The sequence below is a fragment of the Equus przewalskii genome, chromosome 1 (genome assembly GCF_037783145.1).
Source record: "Equus przewalskii isolate Varuska chromosome 1, EquPr2, whole genome shotgun sequence".
Lineage (NCBI taxonomy): Eukaryota > Metazoa > Chordata > Mammalia > Perissodactyla > Equidae > Equus > Equus przewalskii.
In genome coordinates this window covers 118,150,822-118,173,041 of record NC_091831.1, presented here as the reverse complement: position 1 = coordinate 118,173,041, position 22,220 = coordinate 118,150,822, and the positions used below count along the sequence as shown (strand labels likewise).

The window sequence follows — 22,220 nt, the reverse complement described above, 5'->3', positions numbered from 1 at the left end:
AGCCCTGAGCTAACTACTGCTAATCCTCCTCTTTTTGCTGAGCGAGACTGGCCCTGAGCTAACATTCATGCCCATCTTCCTCTGCTTTATACATGGGACGCCTACCACAGCATGGCTTTTGCCAAGCGGTGCCATGTCCGCAGGTGGGATCTGAACTGGTGAACCCCTGGCCGCAGAGAAGCGGAACATGCGAACTTAACCGCTGCGCCACCAGGCCAGCCTCGTATCAGTTAATTTTTAAAAATTATTTTATTGAGGTCATATTGGCTTACAATGTTGTGTAAATTTCAGGTATATATCACTATATTTCCGTTTCTGTATAGACTGCATGGTGTTTTTCGAGATTTTTTTTTGAGGAAGATTGGCTCTGAGCTAACATCTGTTGCCAATCTTCCTCTTTTGGCTTGAGGAAGATTGTCACTGAGCTAACATCTGTGCCAATCTTCCTCTATTTTACGTGGGATGCTGCCACAGCGTGGCTTGACGAGCAGTGCTAGGTCTGCGCCTGGGATCTGAAGCTGTGAACCCCAGGCCAGCGAAGCAGAGTGTGCAAACTTAACTATTCCACCACTGGGCCAGCCCCAGGCTGCGTGGTGTTTTTATCTGTCACCATACATATGTGCCTCTTTACCCTTTTCGCCCCTCCCACCCCCTCCTCCTCCAGTGACCACAAATCTGTTCTCTTCATCTATGTGCTTGTTTATCTTCCACACATGAGTGAAATCATATGGCATTTGTCTTTCTCTGTCTTATTTTGCTCATCATCATATCCTCAAGGTCCATCCATGTTGTTGCAAATGGCACAGTTTTGTCTTTTTTATGGCCGAGTAGTATTCTATTCTACATATATACCACATCTTCTTTATCCATTCATCTGTTGAAGAGCACCTGGGGTGCTTCCATGTCTTGGGTATAGTGAATAATGCTGCAATGAACATAGGGGGTGCATATATCTTTTTGAATTACTGATTTCATGTTTTTTGGATAAATAGTAGTGGAATAACTGGATCATATTGTATTTCCATTTTTAATTTTTTGGGACATTTCCATACTGTTTTTCATAGTGGGGCATCAGTTTGTATTCCCATCAGCAGTGTATGAGGGTTCCCTTTTCTCCACATCCTCTCCAATACTTGTCATTTCTTGTCTTGTTAATTATAGCCATTCTGATCAGTATGAGGTGATATCTCAAAGTGGTTTTGATTTGCATTTCCCTAATAATTAGTGATGTTAAACATCTTTTCATATGCCGATTGGCTATCTGTATATCTTCTTTGGAAAAATGTCTGTTCATATCATCTGTCCATTTTTTGATTGGGTTGTTCATTTTTTTTGTCATTGTTGTATGACTTCTTTATATATTTTAGAAATTAACCCCTTGTTGGATATACGCTTTGCAAATATCTTCTCCTGGTTGGTGGGTTTTCTTTTCATTTTGCTCATGGTTTCCTTTGCAGTGCAGAACATGTTTAGTCTGATGTAGTCCCTCCCATTTGTGTATTTTTCCTTTTGTCTCCCTTGCCTGCCTAGGTATGGTATTTGAAAAGATACTGCTAAGACTGATGTCAAAGAGTGTAGTGCCCATATTTCTTTTAAGAGTTTTATGGTTTCAAGTTTTACATTCAAGTCTTTAATCAACTTTCAATTAATTTCTGTGTATGCTGTAAGATAATGGTCTACTTTAATTCTTTTGCATGTGGCTGTCGAGTTTTCCTCATGTTCTTGGCTCCTTTGTTGAAGATTAGCTGTCCATAGGTGTGTGGTTTTATTTCTGGGCTTTCAATTCTCCCACACAGATCTGTGGGTCTGTTTTTCTGCCAGTACCATGCTGTTTTGATTACTATAGCTTTGTAGTATTTTGAATTCAGGAAGTGTGATACCGCCAGCTTTGTCTTTTTCCTCAGAATTGCTTTAGCTATTTGGGGTCTTTTGTTGTTCCATATAAATTTTAGGATTCTATTTCTGTGAAGAATGTCATTGGGATTCTGATTAGTACTTGCATAGAATCTGTAGATTGCTTTAGGTAACATGGAGATTTTAACTATGTTTATTTTTTCAATCCATGAACATGGAATATCCTTCCATTTCTTTATGTCTTTTTCAATATTGTTTTATAGTTTTCAGTGTATGGGTCTTTCACCTCCTTGGTTAAATTTATTCCTAGGTATTTTATTCTTTTTGTTGTGATTGTAAATGGGATTATGGACATAAGAATTCTTATTTCAGGGAAGAGAAAGATAAGTAAAATGGGACAAAAATATCTAAATATGAATTACAGTACTGCACTCTTCCAAATATATATAAAATGGTGCAATAATTCACCATCGGGCAAATGGTGTATTTGGTGTCAGTGTTTTTTCTGTTTTTGTTTTGTAAACCCAGCAAAACTATAGTTACTACGGATTTTAAGATGTTTAAGAAGCTTTAAGCATTTACCATGATCTTTAAGAAGGTCAACATGAAAAAAATAAGCTCTTTTAAAATAAGAAAAAAGGCAAAAATCAATGGTGGTATTCTTATGGCTAAAAAAAGAGTACCTTAAAACACAGACAAGTAATTACTCATTTGTGAAGAATGCTGAAAGTCCAACAAGGGTGTGACTGCCCAGGGTCATATGGAATCTATGTGGGAATTAGAGAAAGATACTCTGTATGGGAGAGTGAATGTGGTAAATGGTGTGAATCCTTTGGGCACATATGACTCCATGCTGCAGGGCTTGGTGAGCAGTGTGTGGCCTTGAACAAGGGCATTTGGCCTTCTCATTAATTTCTTAATTACTTAAATCAGTCGCTCTTTCAACAAGCATTTGCTGAGCATCTAATATGATGTAGGTATAATTTCTTAGGCAGGGGGAAAAAAGAGTCTGTCTCTATGTCATTAAAACCATTAATATGGTTCTACGTAAGACAAGAAATATAAAATGGAAAATTATGCAGACTGTAAGGCTAGATGATGAACACCTTGATCAACTCCCTTGCTGACTGCTTCTTTAGAAGCTTCAGGGGCCAGTAATAGGAGGAGATAACTCCAGCTTACCTCATCTTCATGCCTGGGTTCATTGCCATCTGCTGTATTTGAAGCCTCATTCTGAAGCAATTGACCTTGGGAGAGATCCTCCACAAATTCTGGATTGTTGGTGGATGATGTGGTTCCACTACTATATGGAACCTCTGGGTGACTTAACCTGAAGAATAGGCAGAAGTATAAAAGTTCAGTATCGACAGATCAAAAACTCCTATTTACTACGGTTCAAGACAAATTCCACTGCCAGCAAAAGCACATGCCAGTCCATGAATTAATTCTCCCATCTTATTTGTGTAAATATAAACAATGTCTCCAGAACAGTTATACAGCATTTAAAAAAATGGTTTCAGCACTTGATTGAACCAGGTCAGTTCCATGGAGAAACCTATTAAAAACAATTATAATCTTTTCCCCCCAAATTATGTCTCCCTTCAATATTGACTTCACATTTTAGTTCTGAGCATGCAACAGAGTCTGACTTTTAGATGCTACCTATCATGTATCTCCAATGTAAAGGGAAAATACTATTAATGAAAAAGGAGAGTAGGAATGGCAGTAGTAAAGGCAGTTTGCCCCCATCACAGAAGAGAGAGTTGGTGAAAGGCGTAAGAAATATCTCTTATGGTACATTCCATAGGCTATTCCTTCTTGTATTACAGTATTTATTGACAACCAGATCATCTAAGAACAATATTAAGTTCAGTAAGTTCAGGTATAAATGTTAATAAATCAGACAGATATTTCTTTTCTGTTCTCACCATTCTGTTCCAGATGAGTCAGCAAACTAGATCTCATCCTTCTGAAAAGTGGACACAAGAAGGTACAGATTGATGGCTGGGTCTTAGACTGACTTACTCTATCACAGGTGGATAAAGGAATGGAAGAAAAGGCAATACCATGTGCTACGGAGTTTGAGAGGCTTTTTTTGGGGGGGAACAGAGGAAGGCAGAGGAAGACGGAATAAGAGAGTAATAGTCAGTCATCATTCTGGAAGAATGTATACTCCATAGGGTTATAGGCAAATAATTACAATGCAATATTAATACTGAAATAGGGGTTTGTAAAATGTGCCATAAAGGCTCAGTAGAGGGTATGATGAATTTTATATGGATAGAGAGGATAAGAAAGTTAAGACATATTTAGGAGGTCTTGAAAGATGAATAGGCATTCACTCACCACCTAAACACCATCACTAAAGGCAGAAAGAACAGGATATAGAAGGAAAAAGCGAAACCTATCAGGAGGTTACTGCAATAGACTAAGTGAGAGATAAGGGCAGGCAGGATGGAGAATAGGGGAGAGAACGCCAAGAGATACTTCAGAGGGAGAATGGAGAGAACTAATGACTGAATATAAATAGTGAAGCAAAAAGAAGAGTCAACAGTAATTCTGAGGTTTCCAGATTGGGTGATTATGTACTATTAATCAAGGTTACAACTGGAGAGTGAGAGAGAGAGAGAGAGCCAGCGAGTGTGTACGTGTGTGTAAGAAAGACAGGCAGACAAGAAAACGGTAAGTTTGAAACACTCATGGCATAATTAAGTGGAGCTGTCCCACAGACGACTGGAAACATGCCCTGAGAGAACAGAAGTGAAGAAAAGGCATGAGACAGATTTGAGAGGCATCAGCTCATGGAAATAACGGGAAGTGCTAGATATTCCCCAGAAAGACAGTGAGAAGAAAAGTCAGGATAGAACTCTGTTGGAACAATATCAGTTTAGGAGCAAGTGTGAGAAGAGCTGGGAAAGACTAAGGAAGTTATTAAAAGATTTAGGAGAGAATACTGGTCAGAGGCCAAGGCAGGAAGACTTTTTTAAGAAGGGGGTATTAATCAAGTAAAAAGTTACAGATGTCAAATAAGATAGGCTAAAAAGTATCTGCTAAATTTGAAGACCTGAAGGTTGCAGACAATTTTAGGGAGTACAGTTTTAGTGGAATTATGGGAACAAAAACCATGTTACAGTGGATTGAGAAATAAATGAAAGCAGATGCAGACTGTCCTGGAAATGAAAGAAATAATACTTTTCTGGCCCTTTCTAGAAAACATAATAGATGATTTTAAGTAGGAGGTTCCTACATTTCTGAGGTCTCTTGAAACAGGATAGCTAAGAGAAGCTACGAACTCAATGCCAATCATGTTCTCTGAAAAGCGGTGCCATCAGAGATGCAGTTTGATCTCGGCAGCTTTGTTTTCCATTTTGTATGTCTCAGGCAACTTGTTCTTTCACTGTCATTCTCATTTCAACCATGCCACCAATTTTTAAGTTACTGACTCTTGCACATTCTTATTTCAGTAAAATATGAGAACCAGGTTTGGAAAAGTGTACCAATCCTATGAATCCCTGACTGAAATGGACAGGGATCAGCAGGGCATCAAATGGCTCAGAGACGACAAGTTGGATAAAGACTGGAAAAAAAAAAAGGCTCTTTGTTCCTATGAATGCACTGTCCATGCTCTTAGCTAACGCCAACAACCCTTCCATTTGTGCCCTGGATCCTATGCTCTTTAGTCTACTCAAAGACAGGTTTTCAGCAATTTGGCCCTCTCTGCATCACCAATTCTTTTCTCTCTACTGGATCTGCCTAATCAGCATACAAATGTGGCATTATTACTTTTATCTTAAAACAAAAACACTCTCTTGATCCCACTTCCCCTTTCTCCTTTCCTTTACAGAATTGTTTATACTTACTGACTTCAATTTCTCTCCTTTCATTCTCTCTTAAACCCAACCCAAAGGAGATATATGCTTACAACTCTTGTCAAGGTCACCAATGACCTCATGCTAAATTCAATGTCATTTCTCAGCCCTTATCTTACCTGATCTTCCAGAAGTACTGACACAGCAGATCTCTTCTCCTCCCTTGAAATACTTTTTATACTTGGTTTCCAGAGCCCTGCACTCCTCTGGATTTTCTGCTACCTTTTTAGCCACTCCCTTTAGTCTTCTTTGCTGACTCTTCCTCATCTGCATGACTTCTAAATGCTGGACTATTTCAGAGCTCAGGTGATAGATCTCTTCTCTTTTCCATCTACAAAGTGCTACCTGTTTGGTGATCTCATCTGGTCTCATGGCTTTAGATATTAGCTATATACGGAAGACTCCCACATTTCTCTTTCTAGTCTAGACTTTCCTGACTTCAGAACCTGATATCAAGCTGCTTATTTGACATCTCTGTTTCGATATTTAAAAAGATCTCCAACTGAGCTCCTAAAATTCTCTCTTCTCCCTAGTTTTCACCATCTAAGTTAATGGCAGTTCCATTCCTTCAGTCTTTTAGGCCAAAACTTTGGAGTTGTCTTCGACTCCTCTTTTTCTCCCTTCTCCTATCTCCTCTGGTCTTTCAGACAAATCCTGTTCGGTTTACCTTCAAGATAAATCTAGAATTCTATACTTCTCACCACCCCCCATTCCCATTATCTTTGAAATCCATTCCAATGAGGTTTTTGCCCCTACTACTCTACCAAAAATATTCTTGTCAAAGTCACCAGTGATGTTCTTCTAGCTATCATCACCTGAGTTACTTCAGGAGCCCAACTCGTCTCCTTGCTTCAGCCTCCGCTCCCTTCACTCTATTCTCAATATAACAGTCACAGAGATCCTATTAAAGAATGTCACATCATATCATTCTGCTCAAAATCCTCCAATGCTCTCCCACCTTACTCAGAGTAATAGTTCAACTATTTAACTATATAGGTCAGATAGATCTGACCTATAAGATCCTACAAGACCTAGTCCCTTGCTGCTCAAAGTGAGCTTCATACCAGCAGCACTGGCATCATCTGGGAGCTTATTAAATGTACAACCTCTGGCCCTAACTCAGACTTTCTGACTCAGAATCTGCATTTTAATAAGTTTTCTAGGCCATTCCCAAGCACACTGAAGTCTGAGAAGCACTGATGCAGCCCTCGATTACCCCTTGCCCGGATATATTCTGCTACAGCCATACCGGCCACCTGGCTATTTCTAAAAGGTAGAAAGACTCCTACCTCCTTGCTTTTGCACTTATTTCTCCTTCTTCCTAGAATATAATCTCCCCCAGTAACTGCCAGCTAGCCACCGTACTTCCTTCAGGTCTATTCAAATCACTTTCTCATTAAAGCGTTTCTGGGCCATCTTATGTAAAACTGCACCCCAAACCCTTCCTATCTTTCTTCTGTACTTTATTTTTTAATCCATGGTTCTAATCAACGTAGTATGTATTTTAATTATTTATCCTGTTTATTGCCTGACTTCCCCAGTAGAATCTGAGCTCTACAGGGGCTAGGAGTTTTGTCTGTTTTGGTCACTGCTTAGTATCTAGTGCCTAGAACAGCATCTGGCACAGAGTAGACACTCAGAAAATTTTTATTGAATGAACTGGATTTAGCAACTAGGCAGCCTTTGGAAAAACTGGAGGACAGTTTCATCTGAATAGTAAGGATAGAGGCAGATGTTAATGAGGTAAGAAATGAATGTGAGGGCAGGAAACAGAATTACAAAGTGTAGTCTATTTTTAAAGAGCTCTAAAGATATTAAAATAATTCATCTTAGAGATTAGCTAGCATTTTGATCTCTAGTGAATACACTTCTTCTTTGGCAAATAACTTCTAAATATCTAGAAAAGATAAAAATTCAAGTGGAACAGAGATTTTCAAAGGAAGAGGGACTATTGCTATTAGTCCTTTTCTGCATTCCTTTATACATTTGTCCAAAAAAAATCAAACAAAGGAGATGGGAGGTGGGGAGGAACAGAAGTCAGCTAGAACTCCTAGGCATCGTGAATAAAGAACTATATTTTAAAAAATCTAATTAAAAAAAAATCTGATCTTTGGGAAAAAATTATTTTAATATCTGTGGCAATTTAAACAGAAAATGCATTTGATTTTGAGAGCTAGCCCTGTGGCAGGTATTTCCCTAATGGTGACTGTGCAATTCTCTTAACTGGGAGTCACTGATGTTGGCTAGATCCTACATATTGCTGTTCTAGTTAACAAGAACCATAGCACTGCAAATGACAGCTGAATGTAGTTTATGAAGCAGCTGACAATGGCTCTCACTCTCTTTGCAAAGCATAACAAACGTACCCTCTATTCTTATGATATAAAACTGCCTCTTTAGCACCTCATACATTGTCAGAAGCTTTGACTGGAAGCCGAGGCAAAGGCCCAGTGTCCCAAAGCAGCTGCTTACCCAGTTGTAGCCAGATCATTACTCTCCTTGGAGCCATCTTCATCTGCAAAAAGGGGAGGCAGGGTAGAACCAGTCATCAAGGTTTCCATCTCTTTGAAAGGAAGACAGAATAAAATAAAATAATTAATGGGGGGCCAGCCTGGTGGCGCAGAGGTGAAGTTCACACGTGCCACTTTGGCAGCCCAGGGTTCACCGGTTCAGATCCCAAGTGCAGACCTACACATCATTTGTCAATCCATGCTGTGGCAGGTGTCCCACATATAAAGTAGAAGAAGATGGGCACGGATGTTAGCTCAGGGCCAATCTTTCTCAGCAAAAAAGAGAAGGATTGGCAGTAGATGTTAGTTCAGGGCTAATCTTCCGCAAAAAAAAAAAAAAAACCTAAACCATAATTAGTGGCTTAATTATTTTTAGTTCAAGTTCCACTAATTTAAGAGCCAGGCTTCCTTAACACATCAGCAGCAGAATAGAAACTGACCTAAATATTTATTTTCTTGACTTGGACACATCAATTTAAATTCCATGGTTAATGGCTATTAACCTTGGTCTTCTCAAACTGACCAACTAAAATCAGTTAGATTTTAATAACTGGGGCACAGTTTGGAAAATTCCTTTTGTTCATTCAGAATATCTTCAAAAGTATTCTTCATTTCCTGTAAAAATCGTTAAGCAGAGTAACTCAGAAGCATTGCAACCCTGAGCAAGTTATTTAACCTCTCTGAGATACAATTTCACGATCATTTCATTTCATCTTAGACACAGATGAAACTGCTGACTTAACCCGCAGAGTTATTGTGAAGGATTAAACTGAAAGTACTTCATAAACAGAGACAGGCTGAAATGGTAAGTGCTCTGAGTATTATTATATAAAGAAAGGTATTGTTATTACAGCATTAGTAGTTCTCAGTTCCAGATGGATCATCCTTAGATTAAACGGCGACAAACTGAGTTCTCCAAAAGGAAATAATGCAAGGGAAGTAGAGGATGGAAGGCAAACCGATGTGGTTCAGAGTTAAAGAAACCACACTTCCAGGTCAGAAATATGTTCTACATCACCAGGATGACCAACAGCGGAAATAGCATGCACCTGGGTAGAGGAAACAGCTCCGCTTAATTGAAGAAAACAAATAAATCAAGACTTGAGATTATCAGACTGAAAGGATCAGACAGAATGACAGAGAGAGTAATTTCATTTAGCATAGCACTAGAAAGAGAGATTTTTCCTATTGAAAGCTTACCACCAAGGGCTTCACGCCATATGGCTAAAGGCAGCAGCCTTCCATTCATCATGAAAGTGATATTCAAACAAAACATTCAATAGTGACCCCAAACATCAGTCACTTAAGTGGAACTGCAAACCACTCAAGAAAAAGAGTGCCTCAATCAACTGGGAGAATTGAGAAGCAAAGTATAAGAATTCACTTAGGGGCTCCCTCAGCAGTTATTTCAGGCGCTGCTGCTAAGGAGACCTAGTGAAACAGCAATTAAAAGGAAAGCACAGCAGCACAAGCAGAGCTAGGGTTCATCCCACGGAGGTGGAAATACGAAGAAAACGCAGATGACACTGACACCATATTCTAAATGTTCAAAAGAGCAATTTAGTTCCCCAAATGATAACACTGATGGTTTATTTCTTGTTTTCACTCCTAAATTTGTTACTTAGCAGACCAATTTCCATAAATAGCTTAGTGTGAAAAAACGCATCTCTGTATCTCTATTACCCATTACATAGTGGATAGAGCATGGAAGGCAGAGAGAGGAAATTCCTACTCAACCACAAAGTAAGGAGATTATTCCATGTGCAAGGATGCTTGCTAATCCTTTCCAATTTCTTCAAGATAGGGGGGTTTACAAGGGGCTCTAACAAATACTGCAAAATTCTATCTAGATATTTTCTAGAATAATTCTGACACAAGTTCACTTACGTTTTAATTCCATGATACAAAGACCAGAGTGGAGCCTGGGCTGCTATAATATCACCTTACACTAATATTCATTTTACCAAAAGAAAAGTCATCAATTAGATTCTGTACAGCCTAACTGCATACCACATGCAAACAATCAAATAGCCAGGTATATACGCCCAAACCTTAAAAGGACTCATTTAACTGGCTTCTTTCTGCAAGTCTCCCTAGAAGTAAATGGCATTTCAAGAATCTCAAGTTACAGAATTTCAAGCTTTTGGCATCCCTCCCACACCTCAAAAGAAAATATATTATCTGGGGAGACAAATGAAGTGTCTTTTCATTGACTAGGCCAACATGACCCTCTTAGAGTGTTTCCCAGATATCTTAAGTCATTTTTGAAATATGAGGAGGCAGCTGAACAACACAACCTTAACAATATATAAACAAATCATTTAAACAAAGAAGAGAACACACATTTCTTGCCTTTTTTTCCCTCCTAAGTTTGTTTTACTCAACCCATATGGCCTGAGATATATTTTCTCTAATGTTATTGAGTAGTCAGGTCCCTAAGAAATGAGTAACAAAGTGAGTGGAAGGTTAACGGTCCAAGATCAATAAAAGAAGGAAATGAGGAAAAAGTCCAGTGAAACCCAAAGGCCTCTAAACCAGTCTGATAAGTTGGGAAAGAAAATGATTCCCAAGAATATGGCTGGGATACTGCAAGAATCTGCTTTCATATGGTCCATGAAGGGGTGATTCAAACTGAATCATGGCCACCAAGCCACTTACTGCCAAAAGCCCTTCATGCAGCATCTGTGCTTGATAATGTCCCAGTACAGAGGTCACACCGAACTTTGAAATTTTATGCAAAGCGCTTAAGAAATGCAATGAATGCTGCCCTGGAAGGGGAAAGAAGAGAAATATGGACAAAAGCAAAACAATGTATCAGTTTGATTCTCCACTGTAGTTTACACAAATAGGTATTTCATGCAGGTGTTTCCTTGCAGAAGGGACTCATCCAGGGAAGGCTTATACCTGGAGGGCTCAAAAAATAGTATTACCTTGGGGTTTACACTTTGAACCAGGGTACGGACCATAACTTTGGAAATCCAAAAACTCCCTCTAACACTAAATTCTCACTGAAAAAAACTGATGTATAAAAGAGTGCCAATTTAAGATACTTTAATGATGATTATAAAAATTGTAATGAGAATTATATTAAGCACACTAGATATTTACTGGTAAATCAACGCATTCTCTCCCTGTAGTAATACGGGAAGCAAATCATAATCAGAATATTGCTTTGGTCAATACAGGGCCAGAACAAATGAAGTTAGGTAGAGCTTAAGAAATGCTCCTCAACTATGATTGTTCTAGTAACCTTTCCCAACAAAAGGGATGATCTCAACAATGAGACTACATTATTCCAAATGTGTTGGAAAGTGCTGGAAGCATAATTTGTACCTCTTTTTTCTGGGGTTGGCTCTTTTCAAGTGCCCTTTCTTTACTTTATATGTGTTAATCCCACTTCACTAAGTCCTTTCACTGAGATGCACCAAATTCCCTCCCCACCATCCCTTCCCCAATCATACACCTCAGAGTTGAGAGTTGGGATCCTGCTCTCATTTTCCATACTACAACCTTTATACAAAATTTCCAGTTCCTTTAAAAATCACGTCACTTGGCTATACCAACCTCAAATACAAACCTCAACTGCTATCTCCTGTCATTTCAGTTCTCTCAATTACTCCTACTACAACTGACCTTTAATCACACAAGTCTCTATTCACTGACCCTTGATTTTCCCTTCTCTGTCCAGCTTAGATTCCATGGCTATATTTCAAAGATTCTTCTGCCAACACTCTCAATTCCTTTGCCTTGCTATCCTTCTATACCCTAGATGTAGACCAACTCTGAGTTTTAGCTCAAGATGGTGTTGAAGAAACATCACAAAATAAAGGGTGCTACTATAAATTTATGGTATCCAATCACAACTGGCCCTAAATGCCCTCAGCAGTCATTCTGTATGTTCTTAAGGATATTTCCAAACTGCCACATCAGCTGTATCAAACTTTTCCAACCAATTCAAACCTAACTCACCCAAATCCACCCACTCAGTCCCATCTCTTCACACTCCCCATCCCTAACTTGCATCAAAATCCTCCAAAATTGTTTTATTTTTTAAACATATAATTCACATACCATTAAATTCACCACTTCAAAGTGTACAATTCAGTGGCTTTCATTTATTTACAAGGTTGCACAACCAACATCATAATTTATTTTAGAACATTTTCATCACTCCCAAAAGAAACTCAGTACCTATTAGCAGTCATTCCCCATTCTCTCCTTCCCCTAGTGCTGCCTAACCATTAATCTGCTTTCTGTCTTTACGGATATACCTATTCTGAACATTTCATATAAATGGAATAATATATTATATGGCCTTTTATGTCTGGTTTCTTTCACTTAGCACAAAGTTTTCAAGGATCATCACGTCTTAGCATGTATCAGTATTTCATTCCTTTTTATGGAATAATATTCCATTGTATGGCTATACCACATTTTGCTTTACCCATTCACCAGCTGAAAGACTTGGGTTGTTTCTACTTTTTGGCTATAGTGAATAATGCTGCTTATGAACAAATAATTTGTGTACAAGTTTTTAAGTGGACACGTTTTCAATTCTCTTGGGTATATACCTGGGAATGGAATTGCTGGGTCATATACTAACTCCATGTTTAACATTTTGAGGAACTGCCAAACTGTTTTCCAAAGCATTTGCACCATTTTACATTCCCACTAGCAATGTATGGGAGTTCCAAATTCCCAATATCCTTACCACACTTTTTAGGAGTGCTAGGGAAATAGGAACTCCAGCTCCCTTTCCCTTTCCACAGGAGCTAAGGGAAATACACAATCCAGTCCCCTCCAGCCATCCTGTCCCCCCTAAAGGGGGAAAAATACCCTAAGAAGCACTGGTGAAGTCCACAGTCCAGGGGCATAGGCTCACCAAAAGACTGAGACCTAATCATAGGACTATAGAATGCTTCTCCTCCCACACACTACCACTACATTACTAAAGGCCTATATACCACAGTTCCTTTTACCTAGAACATCATGTTTCCCTTTTAACAAAAAATTACAAGGCACTGGGGCCGCCTCCGTGGCCAAGTGGTTAAGTTCGTGCGCTCCGCTGCGGCGGCCCAGGGTTCGGATCCTGGGTGCAGACATGGCACTGCTCGTCAGGCCACGTTGAGGCGGTGTCCCACATCCCACAACTAGTAGGACCTGCAACTAAGATATGCAACTGTGTACAGAGGGGGTTTGGGGAGATAAAGCAGAAAAAAAAAAAAAGATTGGCAATAGTTGTTAGCCCAGGTGCCCACCTTTATTTATTTATTTATTTCTTCCCCTCTGAATTTTAATAGACTGATTTACGGAAAAGTTTCCTGATAAGGGATTACAAAGAGCCCATCCAGCTCGAGGCCCCTGCCCCAGGATCCCGGCCTCAGGATGGGGCTCTGACCACGACGTGGTGCACGTGGTGCCAACCTCAGAGCTCTGGGCCGCTGCTCACTTTGCTTCCCTAGAAATGCAAAATAGTCAGATTTAAAATGTTGAAAACAGCTGATCTGGTCATAAAAGGTAGATTCCAGGCTCTTCCTCTGGCTACAGACAGAAGTGACATGGAGTCTGATGCCCAGCGGGGCACACAATTATTCACAACACGTGTTCAGGCTGGCTTTTCCCCTGGAGGGTGAGCAGGAAGGAGGCAGAAAAGGAAAGGAAGACACCGGAGAAGCTTCAGGCTCAGGGTCCCGAGTGCTGACGAGGAGCGCAGCCTAGACTTCCTCCTCCTCCTCCTCCTCCTCCAGGAAGTGGGCCTGCTTCTTCCGCACGTTCCAGTGCAGACACTGAGCCAAGCTCTCAAACCAGTTGCTCATGGGGTCTCGGACGCTGATGGAGGGCACGGGGTAGCAAGAGGTAGCAATGCTGATGCTGTCTCCGCGGCGGATCTCCTGTCTCTTTCGTCCATCAAAGGACACCCAGGCGGTGTTTCTAGCTTCCGGTGATAGCATGATCTTCAGCTCGACCCCCGCAGGGACCACGATGGGCCGGAATGACAGTGAGTGGGGGCAGATAGGTGTGATCATGATGGCTGGCACGTTGGGGTGGATCATGGAGGCCCCGCTGTCGCCGCATACGCCGTGCTGCCCGTCGGGGTGGACACAATCACCCCGTCGCCCTGCACCATGGTGATGAGGTGCCCGTCCAGGTAGACGTCCACGTTGGACAGGTACGAGGACGGACCTCAGTCGATCAACACCTCATTCAAGACCTGGTACTGCATGACCTGCTTCCCGACCTCTGTGTCCAGGTCTGCAGCCAGCACCCCGTTCTCGCTGATCCCGTTGGGGATGGCCATCTTCCCTCTAAGCTCCTTCACGACCCTGACCTTCAGCCGGCTCCGAAGAACAACAGCTGCATTCCCCTGTATCACCTGAGTATCTTGGGACTGAAAGTTCTCAAAGTTGAAGGGGGTCAGGAAGCCCAGGGAGGCCAGGTGAAAAGCCATGACCCGAGGCACGCTGCCCGAGAAGAGGGAGGAGGCGTAGAGCAGGGTCCCGTCCCCACCCAGGCAGATGATGAGGTCGATCTGATTGGAGATGTCGTCATAATCTTCTCTGAAGGTGCAGAACTTCCTCTTCACTGGCCCAAAGCTGTCGTCACTCACTATGGCAGGGTCTTCTAGAACTTTCTTCTCCACATACACAATCATGTTGTTCTCCTCCATCAGGTACATGCAGAGCTCCTTGAAGGGCTGGGGCAGGCTGGCGTCACGGATCTTCTTGATGAACGAGAACACTCTTTGGGGACTTGTTCCACGTCAACCACTGGCTAGCAGGGTCCTGGATGTGCATGATGGTCTGGGGGTTCTGCAGCACGCAGGCCTTTGGTCCAAAAGTGGTCACTGGGCACGGCCTGTGCAGGGAGCGGGTCCTCCTGAACTCCTTGGTGCTTGCCAGGGCCAGCGCGGCAGACAAGCTGCGGGACTTGGCCCGCCCCCGCATGGGGGTGGCTGAGCCCCCAGTCCTCGTCCCCATGACACGCGGAGCAGCGGTACGAGGCCGCATCTGCACTCAGCTCCTTACTCATGTTGACTTTCTCTTGTTCCACTTCCATAGTCGATAAACGAGGACTTTGGTCCGAAAAACGCTGATGCCGTTCGCTGCCGCGGGCGCCCGCGGGGCCGCCCCGTCGCTGGGCCGAGCCCGCAGGCCCCGCTGCCCCGCCGCCGCTCGCCATCGCTAGGCGGCCCCTGGCGCCGCGCCCTCCCCCCAAAAAATTACAAGGCACACTAAAAAACAAAAAAATGGTTTGAAGAGACTGAACAATCATCAGAACCAGAGTAAGATATGGCATGAATGTTGGAATTATCAGACCAGAATTTTTAAAAATTATGATTAATATGTTAAGGGCTTTAATGGGAAAAGCAGAAACCTGCAAGAACACATGGATAATGTAAACAGAAAGATGTAAATTCTAAGAATGAATCAAAAAAATGCTGGAGATCAAAAACACTGTAACAGAAATGAATAATGCTTTTGATGAGTTTACTAGCAGACTGGACATGGCTGAGGAAAGACTCTGAACTTGAGGAGATGACAAGAGAAATTTCTAAAACTGAAAAGTAAAGAGAAAAAAACCCTGGAAAATAAAGAACAGATTATCCAAAAACAGTGGGACAACTACAAAGGGTGTAACATACATGTAATGGGAATATTAGAAGGAGACAGAAAAGAACAGAAGCAACATTTGAAGGAATAATCACTGAGAATTTCTCCAGATTGATGTTAGCCACCAAACCACAGATCCAAGAAGCTCAGAGAACACTAAACAGGAATAATTTTTAAAAACCCCCCAAAACAACACCTATGAGTATTATATTCAAACTTCAGGAAATCAAAGACAAGAAAAAATCTTGAAAGAAGCCGGACCAAAAAAAAATACCTTACTCATAGAGGAGCAAAGATAAGAATTATATCTGACATCTCCTCAGAAACCATGCAAGCAGGAAGAGAGTGGAGTGAAATATTTAAAGTGTTGAGAGAAAAAACTCAACAACTTAAATTTTTGTTCCCTGTGAAGTTATTCTACAAAAGGGAGGGAGAAATACAGTCTTTCTCAAACAAAAATTGAGGGAATTTGTTTCCAATAGACTTGTCTTGCAAGAAGTGCTAAAAAAAACTTGAGAGAGAAGGAAAATGACATAGGTCAGAAACTTGGATCTACATAAAGAAAGGAAGAGCACTGGAGAATGAATAAGTGAAAGTAAGACAAAAACTTTTATTTTTCTTATTCTTAATTGACCTAACAGACAATAGTTTGTTCAATGTAATAACAGCAACACTGTATTCAATTATGTATGCTTTTACACACACATGTTTAAGTACAATTGAAATGAATGGCAGCAATGATACAAGGGATGAGAGGAAGGAATTAGGAATATTTTGCTATTTTAAGGTACTTGAACTATGCATGAAGTGGTATACTGTTATTTGAAAGTGGACTTGGATTAGCTGTAAATGTATATTGCAAACTATAGCAACCAACCACTAAAAAAAGGAAAGAAATATAATTGATATTGTAAGAAAGGAGAGAAAGTGTAATCATATAAATCAATTAAAACCACAAAAGGCAGAAAAAGTGTGGAAGACAAAAATAGGAACAAAGAACAATGGCAACAAATAGAAAATAGCAACAAATAGAAAATAGCAACAAATATGGTAGATATTAATCTAATTATAACAATTATCACATTAAACATCAATGGTCCAATTAAAAGACAGAAATGGTCATAGTGGATCAAAAAACAAATTTCAACTATATGTTGTCTATAAGAAACCCACTTTAAATATAGATACAAACAGATTAAAAGTGAAGGAATACCAATCATGCTAATACCAATCAAAAGAAAGCCAAAGTAGCCATATTAATTTCAGACAGGGCAGACTTCAGAGCAAGGAAAGTTATCAGGGCTAAAGAGGGGCATTACATAGTGATAGCGGTCAATACTCCAAGAAGACGTAACAACCCTTAATGCGTATGTGCCTAATTACAGAGTATCAAAATATGGAGGCAAAAACTGATAGAAGTGCAAGGAGAAATAGATGAATCCACTATTAGCTGGAGACTTTAACACCCCTCTATCAGAAATGGACAGATCCAGAGGATAGAAAATCAGTAAGGACATAGTTGAACTCAACAGCACCATCAGTCAACTAGATATAATTGACATATGCAGGACTACTTCAGCCAGCAACAGCAGACTACACATTCTTCTCCAGCTCACATGGAACAGTCACTAAGATAGACCAAATTCTGGGCCATAAAACATACCTTAACAAATTTAAAAGAATAGAAATCATACAACGTCTGCTTTCAGACCTCAATGAAGTTAAACTAGAAACTGGTAACAGATAGAAGGCTGGAAAATTCCAAGATATTTGGAGATTAAACAATAACACACTTTTAAGTAACAAGTGAATTAAAGAAGAAATCAAGAGAAATTAAAAGAATATTTTGAGCTAAAACCAAAACACAACTTATGAAATTTTGTGGGATGTAGTGAAAGCAGTGCTTAGAGGTAAATTTATGGCACTGAATGCATATATTAGAAAAGAAGAAAAATCTAAAATCAACAATCTAGGCTTCTACTTTAGGAAAATAAAAAAGAAGAGGAAATTAAATCCAAAGTAAGCAGAAAATAAGAAATAATAAAAATCAAAGCAGAAATCAATGAAATTGAAAACAGGAAATCAATAGAGAAAATAACAAAACCGAAAGCTTGTTCTTTGAAAAGATCAATAAAATCAATAAGCATCTAGCTATGCTAACCAAGAATAAAAGAGAAAAGACACAGATTACTAATATCCGAAGTGAAAGAGGAGACACCACTATCAATCTCACAGACATTAAAAGGATAATAAAGGAATATTATCAACTCTACACCTACAAATTTGATAACCAAGATGAAGTGGACCAATTCTTTGAAAGACAGAAACTGCTAAAACTCATACAAAAATAGACAATCTGATTAGGCCTATATCTATTAAAGATATTGAATCAGTAATAACCTTCCAAAACAGAAAGCACCAGGCCCAGATGGGTTCACTGGTGAATTCTACCAAACTTTTAAGGAAGAAATTATACCAACCCTCTGCAATCTCTTTTAGAGGACAGAAGCAAAAGGAATACTTCCTAATTCATTCTACGAGGCAAGCATTACCCTTATACCAAAACCAGACAAAGACATAACAAAAAAAGAAAACTACAGACCAGTATGTCTCATGAACACAGACGCAAAAATCCTTAACAAAATATTAGCAAATTGAATTCACCAATGTATAAAGAGAATTATACACCTTGACCAAGTGAGATTTATCCTAGGTATGCAAGGCTGGTTCAAGATTCAAAAATTAATTAATGTAATCCATCACATCAACAGGATAAAGAAGAAGAATCATGTGATCATATCCATAGATGCAAAAAAAAGCTTTTGACAAAATCCAACACCCATTCATGATAAAAAACTCTCAGCAAACTACGAGTAGAAAACTTCAGCTAGATAAAGAACATCTACAGAAAACCTACAGCTAACATCATACTTCATGGTGAGAAACTCAAAGCTTCCCCTCTAAGATCAGGAACAAGGCGAAGACGTCCCTTCTCACCACTGCTTTTCAACACAGCAGTGGAAGTCCTAGCTAATACAATAAGAAAAGGAAAGAAAAGGTATACAGATTGGGAAGAAAGAAATAAAAGTCTTTGTTCACAGATGACATGATTGTCTATGTAGAAAATCCAAAAGAACTGACAAAAAAAACTCCTGGGACTTGGGGGCCGGCCCAGTGGCGCAGCAGTTAAGTTCGCACTTTCCGCTTCTCGGCGGCCCAGGGTTCGCTGGTTCGGATCCTGGCTGCGGACATGGCACCGCTTGGCAAAAGCCATGCTGTGGCAGGCGTCCCATGTATAAAGCAGAGGAAGATGGGCATGGATGTTAGCTCAGGGCCGGTCTTCCTCGGCAAAAAGAGGAGGATTGGCAGTAGTTAGCTCAGGGCTAATCTTCCTCAAAAAAAAAAAAAAAAAAAAAAACTCCTGGAACTAGTAAGCAAGTATATCAAGGTTGCAAGACGCAAGGTTAACATCTAAAAGCCAACTGCTTCCCTATATACCAGTAATGAACAAGTGAAATTTGAAATTAAAAACACATTATCATTTATATTAACACTCCCCAAAACGAAATACTTAGATATAAATCTAACAAAATATTTACAAGACCTATATGAGGAAAACTACAAAACTCGGACAAAAGATATCAAAGAGGAACTAAATAAATAGAGAAATATTCCATGTTCATGGACAGGAAGACTCAATATTGTCAAGATGTCAGTTCTTCCCAGCTTGATCTATACATTCAAATTAATCGCAATAAAAATCCCAGCAAGTTACTTTGTGGATATCAATAAACTGATTCTAACGTTTATATAGAGAGGCAAAGACCCAGAGTAGCCAACTCCATATTGAAGTAGAAGAACAAAGTTGGAGGACTGACGTTGTCTAACTTTAAGATTTCCTATTAAGCTACAATAATCAAGACAGTGTAGTATTGGTGAAAGAAAAGACAAATAGCTCAATGGAACAGAATAGAGAGCCCAGAAATAAACCATATAAATATAGCCAACTGATCTTCGACAAAGGAGCAAAGGCAATACAATGAAGCAAAGATAGTCTTTTCAACAAATTGTGCTGGAACAAATAGATATCTACACGCAAAAAAAAAAGAAAAGGAAGAAAGAATCTACACACAGACCTTACACCCTTCACAAAAATTAACTCAAAATGGATCATAGACATAAATGTGAAATGCAAAACTATAAAATTCCTAGACGATAACATGGGAGAAAATCTAGACTACTTGAGTATGGCAATGACTTTTTAGATATAACACGAAAGGCACAATCCATGAAAGAAAGAATTGACAAGTTGGACTTGATTAAAACAAAAAAACTTTTGCTCTGCAAAAGACAATGTCAAGAGAATGAGAATACAAGCTACAGATTTGGAGGAAGTATATGCAGAAGACACATCTGGTAAAAAACTGTTACCCAAAATATACAAAGAACTCTTAAAACTCAACAATAAGAAAACGAACAACTCAATTTAAAAAATGGGCAAAAGACCTGAATAGACTCCTCACTAAAGAAGATATATAGCTGGCAAGTAAGCATACGAAAAGATATCCAATGTCATATGTTATTAGGGAATTGAAAATTAAAACAATAATGAGATACCACTACACAGCTATTAGAATGGTTAAAATCCAAAATACCAACTACACCAAATGCTGGTGTGGATGTAGAACAACAGGAACTCATTCATTGTTGGTGGGGATGAATGCAAAATGGTATAACCACTATGGAAGACCATTTGGTAGTTTCTTACCAAAATTACTCATACTCTAACCACCAATTGTATTCCTTGGTATTTACCCAAAGGACCTGAAAACTTATGTCCACACAAAAACCTGCACAGATTTTTTTTTCTTTTTTTTGAGGAGGATTAGCCCTGAGCTAACATCTGCTGCCAATCCTCCTCTTTTTGCTAAGGAAGGCTGGCCCTGAGCTAACATCTGTGCCCATCTTCCTCTACTTTACATGTGGGACACCTACCAGCATGGCTTGCCAAGCAGTGCTATGTCTGCACCCAGGATCTGAACCCGCAAACCCTGGGCCGCTGAAGTGGAATGTGCGCACTTAACCACTGCGCCACCGGGCCGGCCACTGCACATAGATGTTTAAGGCAGCTTTACTCATACGGTCAAAATCTGGATGCAACCAAGATGTCCTTCAATAGGTGAGTGGATAAACAAACTGTGGCACATCCAGATAATGAAATATTATGCAGTGCCAAAAAGAAATGAGTTATCAAGCCATGAAAAGACATGGAGGAAGCAAATGAGTATTACTAAGTAAAAGAAGCCAATTTGCAAAGGCTACATACTGTATGATTCCAACCATATGACATCCTGGATAAGGTAAAGCTTATGGAGACAGTAAAAAGATGAGGGGTTGCCAGGGTTTAGGGGGAGGGAGGGGTGAACCAGGAGAAGACAGAGGATTTTGGGGGCAATAAAACTATTCTGTATGATACTAGAATGGTGGATACATGTCATACATTTGTCAAATCCCATAGAAGGTACAACACCAAGAGTGAACCCTCACATAAACTATGGCTTTGGGTGATGCTTATGTGTCACTGTAGGCTTGTTGATTCTAAGGAATGTACCACTGTGGTGGGGGATGGTGATAGTGGGGGAGGCTGTCTGTGTGTGGGGACAGGAAATACATGGGAACTCTCTTTATTCTCCACTTGATTTTGTTGTGAACTTAAAACTGCTCTGAAAAATAGTTTATTAATTAAAAAAATTACCACACATAAATTTAATATAATTATACAATTTATTATAAGATAGACCTGATATAAACAAATTTAGGAATAAATACAACTGATCTTGATGTGCATACAATTTGGCTGGAGCAAATGAAAGTACAAAGGCTTACTAGACAGTAGTCTACTGGCTGTGGACATTTAGCTAAGAGCATTCAGTAGGCTGTGGGCATTAATCAATATGTTTTACAGAGGGAATAAGAACACTGGCTAATCCTACCACGCAGTTAACTGGGGTTAAGTGAAATTCAGTTAATAACTCTTTCACTGTAGGGTTTGACATGGGAGATGAGAGGCAGAAAAATAAGGACACGTAATTTGGAATTAAGTACTTACCTTTTTGGGGAAGTGGGGGTGGGATGTGGGAGATAATTAGTGTATAAATATAAGGCTTAGCACTGCTTCAAGAGAAGGGCATAAGGAGGTGTGTATTTGGCTGGGGGTTGGGTGAGGTGGGCAGAAAACATGGCTCTCTATTCCTAGAATCTAGAGCCCAGGCTCCTGTAACTATGACTTATTGATTTTTTAAAATGTTGGTAGGCTAGTCTAAGAACTAAATAATAGACTGATTCACTCATTCAACAAATATTTATTGAATATCTAA

General features: G+C 39.8%; 1 protein-coding gene, 1 long non-coding RNA gene and 1 pseudogene across 5 annotated transcripts in view; all 3 read right to left on the bottom strand.

The window, feature by feature from the left end:
* LOC139075837 (uncharacterized) overlaps nucleotides 1-22,220 on the bottom strand; it is a 128,994-nt gene that overhangs the window by 61,131 nt on the left and 45,643 nt on the right. The gene's annotated exons all lie outside the window — the stretch shown is intronic.
* The window catches only part of HMG20A (high mobility group 20A), a 76,528-nt gene that overhangs the window by 18,978 nt on the left and 35,330 nt on the right, over nucleotides 1-22,220 (bottom strand). For all 4 annotated transcript variants that reach the window (XM_070574151.1, XM_070574169.1, XM_070574144.1 and 1 more), the window contains exons 2-3: nucleotides 8,196-8,286; nucleotides 3,037-3,184 (exon numbers count right to left, since the gene is read on the bottom strand). In XM_070574151.1, the coding sequence (XP_070430252.1) occupies nucleotides 3,037-3,184; nucleotides 8,196-8,284 (237 nt within the window). In that variant the 5' untranslated portion in view covers nucleotides 8,285-8,286. The remainder of the gene's footprint in view (nucleotides 1-3,036; nucleotides 3,185-8,195; nucleotides 8,287-22,220) is intronic.
* On the bottom strand, nucleotides 13,825-15,447 carry LOC103561183 (NAD kinase pseudogene; annotated as a pseudogene).